The sequence below is a fragment of the Echeneis naucrates genome, chromosome 13, assembly GCF_900963305.1.
Source record: "Echeneis naucrates chromosome 13, fEcheNa1.1, whole genome shotgun sequence".
Lineage (NCBI taxonomy): Eukaryota > Metazoa > Chordata > Actinopteri > Carangiformes > Echeneidae > Echeneis > Echeneis naucrates.
In genome coordinates, this window is record NC_042523.1 from 462,944 (window position 1) to 468,806 (window position 5,863).

General features: G+C 42.1%; 1 protein-coding gene across 1 annotated transcript; it reads right to left on the bottom strand.

Moving 5' to 3' along the window:
* Positions 1-2,052: 2,052 nt before the first annotated feature.
* On the bottom strand, positions 2,053-2,698 carry triap1 (TP53 regulated inhibitor of apoptosis 1). Its single transcript, XM_029517733.1, has one exon. It carries the CDS (start codon positions 2,565-2,567, stop codon positions 2,343-2,345), a length of 225 nt encoding a protein of 74 aa, XP_029373593.1. The 5' UTR covers positions 2,568-2,698; the 3' UTR covers positions 2,053-2,342.
* Positions 2,699-5,863: the final 3,165 nt, after the last annotated feature.

Sequence of the window (5,863 nt, forward strand, 5' to 3'; positions counted from 1 at the left end):
TCTTAATAGCTACAAATCTGCATGTTAGGAGATATTGCTCTTTTCACTGCATCTGCAATGTCAAGTTCCAAGAAAACCATGCTTATGCTAGGTTTGATTTGACGTGCTAGTCTTGTGTCAGTTCATCTCTCTGGTCAGGCTAACCAATCTAGTCAGCAATATTTAAGTCCTTATGCTGTGCTCTATGATGACTGCCTACTTGAAACAGTGCTTTTAATGTGCTTGTTATTCTAATTCTGTTTGTGTGTTTGCCAACAAATTACAAGGCCTCAATTTTCTTCAACATTCTTTCATCTTCTGCACCTTGTTTTTTTCTGCTTCTTGTGTACTTGTTTTATTGTACTAGCTTCACAAGCTGCATGAAGCTCAGAGATATAGTTTTGAAGGTGGAGCAAGTCGGCCATTGAGTCACACAGCTCTAATAGACCTTCTCTGGGCAGCAGATGCAAGTCTCTAATTACGCCAAGCTGTAGTTTCTCCAACTCTGTCAACTCCATCTTTCTAGCAAAGTGTAGGGATTAAAACTGGGGTGTTGACTTTTGATCTTTGGGTAGTAGTAAGAGCTCCCCTGATACATAGATATACACTACCAGTCAAAGGTTTGGACACAGAGAGACCGCCCGCTGTGCCAGTTGTACTGAAGCAGATTGGGTTGATACCAGAGGCAGTGCAGAGATTAACCAAGTGTGGTTAAAACCTTTTTTCTTTTTCTTGTCGCAACCATATTTTGCGTGCCGAAAATCTGGCACGCTGCCAAAACACTTGTTGTGCCATGTCTTACCCAGGCCCTTCACATGACGTGAAAGAAAAATTGATCCATCAGACCAGACCACTTTCTTCCCTTGCAACATGGTCCAGTTCTGATGCTCAGGTGTCCATTCTATGAGCTTTTGGGGTGGACAGAGGAGAGCATGGACACTGACCAGTAACCAGCAACACAGCCCCATACACTACAAACTGTGAAGCTTTGTGTTCAGACACATTTCTATCACAACCAGCACTGACTTCTTCAGTAGTTTGAGCTACAGAACCTCCTCTAATGGATCAAAGCAATTAAGGATCCATGGGCCTTGAGCCCTCTACCTTTTGCTTTAGTGGTTTTCTTTCTTTGCACCACATCAGTAGGTACTGACCACTGATGACCAGGAACATCTCACAGAGCTGCAGCTTTGAAGATGCTTTGGCCCAGTCTTCTCCTCATCATGGTTTTATCTTTACCACAGTCATTCACTTCCTTATGCTCGACCACGAATGAGTATGTGGTGAAGAACAACTGTTCTTGAGTGGCCCAGCCAGAGGCCTGACTTAAACCCAATTGAGCATGTATAATCACCCTCCCGAGAAAATACACACTGTGGCTCCCTAAATTTAGTCTGTCAAGCAGCACTTGTCTTTCAATTGTTTAAATGATTAGGCTTTTTGGGGAGTAAATACTGCCCATGAGACTAAAGTCAGGTTATTTAGGGGAAGAAAAAAAATTGGGTATATCCCATCTTATTAGGTGAACATTTTAAGGAAAATTCCATTATGATCTATTTTTAATAGTTTCTGACACTTTCTGTTCAGTTTGACTGTTTTGACCTGTAGGGAAACATGATGAAACATTTTCCAAATTAAGTGCAAACTGTATATGTCACTAATGTAACAGCAGCTGCTTAGAGATGCCATGTCGAGAAAACAAAGAGCATTTGAATAGAGCCTGAAATTTAAGAATGATTATGGTCAAATATGAGAAATATGAAAATAGTAGTTAGAGGAAAAATCTAATTTCATTGAACCAATGACTGAAGTGCTCAGTCTACCTGAGCATTTCACCTGGTCAAACATCAAAATCTTAGGATGTACAGTCAAAGAGGAAAAAGGTTGAAATGTGTTAGGATTAAAGAGCATGATATCACTATTATTTGGTTGATCTTGTATAGTATAGATTTTAATTTATAAAATATTGGAAGGTAAAGAAAAATGTCCATCACAAACGCCAATGTCCAAGGTAGTGTCTTCAAATTCAGAAATTTGAATTAAGGTACCTTCTCACAGGAAAAGCTACAACCATTCAAACATTGCTTGAACATTTATTTTAAAAAATGAAGCACATTTGCTGGTTCACGTTTCCATTGCTGCTTCTACTTCATTATTAAATGTCGGTTATTGAGCGATGACGTCAGTCTTTAAAATGGAGGTGCGAGCAACTTTCCTTGAAACTTCCGGCTTGGAAAACCTCCCGAGCAATAAACGTCCTCATTACTGTTCATCGGCTCTGTTTCTGCGCATGCTCCGCGGCCTCGTGGACACAGTGCCCGGTCAGTGCGGTGTTGTACCAACCAATCCGGGTCTGGTCTCCATCAGCTCTCCGGTTTGTCCTTGTTGGGGCCCATGAACTCCACCCCGTCGATCGGGATGTCCTTCTCCTTAATGGCCTTCTGCACGCACCGCTGGTACTTCCTGAAGGTCTCGGTGCACTGGTCCCCGCTCCGGTCTCCTTTCAGGAACTTCTCAGCAAACCAGCGGTTAAAGCACTGGTCGTATTCCCGCTTCAGGTCGGTGCAGGCTTCCCCGACGCTGTTCATCTCCAGAAAAGCGTCCAGACACGACGGAGAAAGATACTGAGGCTTTAGCGAAGGCTTTCAAATCGACTGCAACAGCAATATCAACAATACGCACTCTGCGGTGCTCTGCGCGACTCATCTTGAAGCGCAGGATGTGATTGGCTGGTCGAAGTCACGACGTAACAGAGATTGTTTGTGAAGCCTGAGATGTCACTCTGCACGATTGTTCCGACCTTTCCATTGCTGCTGACGTGGTACATAAGGCGGTCCAAAGGGCTACACTTATTGCAGCAAACAAAATCAACATAATAAAGCTATGTTCATCACTGAAATCCTCTGGAAACTCACATCCACAGTGCTCAATTAGGAATGTAATTTAGCCATCAATGTGTGCAACATTAAACATCAACAAACATTGGGCTGCTTCATCAATCCAAACTGGCGAATATTCTACCCTCTTTTAAATGAGAATGAATTGGTTCGTGGTTTCTTTAGACAGCCATTGCACAATTAGTTTCTAAAAAACAATCATTAAAAAATCACACCGGGGGGTATTCCAGGTAGGAGGTTCAACAAACTCTGAGTTGACTTACTCTGAGTATCCGGTTCCAGAACAACTGATCTGAGTTGGTTCACTTTGAGTTGTGCGCGTGCACAACCTCTTTAAAAAGCCCTCATCAATGGAGCCCCGATACCATGAGTCACCATGACAACCGAGGGGGAAAAAAAGATATTATTTCAGTTATTTCACCCCAATGGAGTTGGAGGTCTTAATGCAGGCCGATGGAGAGGATGAGCACGTTTCACCATAAATGTAACACTGCGGCAAAGAAAGAGAAACAGCAGGAGAAAAAATTACTACCTGAGTCAATGCGTAAGTGTAAGATTTTACATTTAACCGTAAGGGATTGTAGCTTACAGTTAAAAATAGGAATAAAATCTGATTTTCATCAAGGTCCATCAGGGGAGAAGCATACTTGGAAGCAGTTAAAAATGAAATATCCAAACACCATTCAAAAAGGCTTAGGGATATTTTGCTGTTCTATGATCGTACTTCACTTTGATTTTATTTATTTTTTTTTTTTAATTGACTTGAGGTATTAAACAAAGTAAATATTGATTTAAACCCCTAACAAAATGTTTTAACATCATCTCATTTAATAGCCCACTGAATAGATGAACACATCATACGTTTACCCATTTTTATTGAAGTAATTCTAAAAGTGACGATGTGTACACGAAAGAAATAAAATCTACTAATTTAAAAAAATGGATTAACATTTGAACTCTGCTTAGCAAACAGAAAGAAGGAAGAGGCCCGAAAAACGAGTGGAGCCACCACCACCACCTCCGACAGAGGCTGAGTAGCTCAGGGCATCCCAGGGTCACCCCCAGAACGTAAGTGCCTACATCAGATGTAAGTATATGCCACAGGGAGAGCAGCAGAATGTATATCATTTAAAATAAAATAATCCAGAAAGAGGAAGTGTATTTCAGTGGAGAGTGCACCTGTTTTAGCCTCTTTGAGCCCATGTCGTTAGTCCAGGTGAGTTGGCCTGTATTGGTTTGATTCGGTTTGATTAGAGGACTGTTCAGGTGAGTTTGCTGAATCTGCTAGTGTAGCTTGTATTGCCTCCACCTCCTGCACCCTCTATACTTTCATGCCCCCTACCCGAAACAGGGTCTGTATCCCATCCCTACTTTTATCTCCGCCTCTTCTATTTCTCCCCTCTACTCGAACCAGGGTCTGTATCCCATCCCTACTTTTCTCTCCACCTCTTCTATTTCTCCCCCCTACCTGAACCAGGGTCTGTATCCCCACCCCACTTTCACTGGTGCAGTTTGTGAGAGGTCAGAGTAGTTGACAGTCGTGCTGTTTGAGATAGTTGTCTTTGTGTAAGGAGTGGTGATGGCTGGCATTAGGGGGTGACTCTGGGACGCCAGTGTTCACGGTCTAGCCTTCTGGAGGTGTTGTGGGCCTAACTAGACGAAACACTGGTGAAAGGAGGTTCCCACCTGATGACCCCAAAGACATGGTTGGATATTATCTGTAGGGCACATAGAGCAGGCTGAAAGTTTGTTGCTAGGAAGGTGATCACTGAGTCTGGTCCATTTTTTGTCGCACAAGTTTCTTATGTTTTTCTAAATTGAATATATGATTTCTAAATCAGTCACCTGCAATCCTGTTGAATTCCTCTTTAACGTTTCTTACAGGTTTGTGCCTCGGGAACACTCCCATCATTGGGAACAGCCATTTCAGTGAAAGAGTTACTTTTCTCACAGCTCTACACACTGTTGCCTTTCCAAAGTTCTCTGCATCACTGATGTTGTAAAGAAAATTACAGTTTGCAAAAAAAAAACAAAAAACTTGACAGTTACTCCCCCTGGAAACGCCTGGACATCTAATCTCTCACCACGTAAAGCATTTCGAATTACTTGGCCTTCGATATCAATCGGATTGGGAATGAATGGGCAATCCATGTCCAACAGCTGTCTTTGTGTGGGAGGAGACAGGTAGAAACTTAGGGTTTCTTAAAGAAAACCTGCCAGCGAGCAGGTTATGTTCACAGAGTCTGTTACCATGGTGACTGACTCGGAGTTTCAGATACCCCTCAGAGTTCCCTCATCTCAGGGTTAACATACTCAAGTTTTCACATAACCCGCTTTCTGGAATACCCCTCAGTTGTCCTTCCGAAAAAATAATGTCTCAAAAATGTTTGTGCTCCTGCCCAATTGGCTTGATTGAGTCTGAGCAAGCTCCTCTCTGTACAGCATGCCAATAAGCTGTTCCCTCCAGCTGGATTTGGAGAAACAATGGTTCATGTTATTAGGGAGCTATTAAATTCAGTGCAACAGCCACCTGCCTGGGCAGAGTTCCCCCAAGCATCCTCCCAGACCAAGACCCAAACATGGAGGGCTGCACTTGTCTGTTTCCTGCACCATTGTTGTTACCATTGTCATGAAAGATTGATAGTCAGGGAGATGCCAATCAAAAGGAGAGTTTCCATGCCCACACAGTCATGACAAATGGTTCACTTTCACTGCAATTACGTGAATGCTTTAAAAGACAGTTATTTTTTTATATATGTATTTTCATTATTTCAAACTAAATTTACAGAGGCTTAAAGAAAATACAGAAAAGTTAGATAATACAACAAATTATATAAACCTCACGAGTAAAAAACTACTACTAATGACCTTGTTTTTTTTAATCATCCACACATGCACAATATAGTAAATTGTCATTTAGAAGAAAAGGCGGAGTGACACCTCATTTACTGTTGGGCTACCGCGCCCAAAAACCGCGAGATCATTTC

Coding starts and splice junctions, on each gene's coding strand:
- triap1 (XM_029517733.1), bottom strand. CDS start 2,567: ATGAACAGCGTCGGGGAAGCCTGCACCGACCTGAAGCGGGAATACGAC.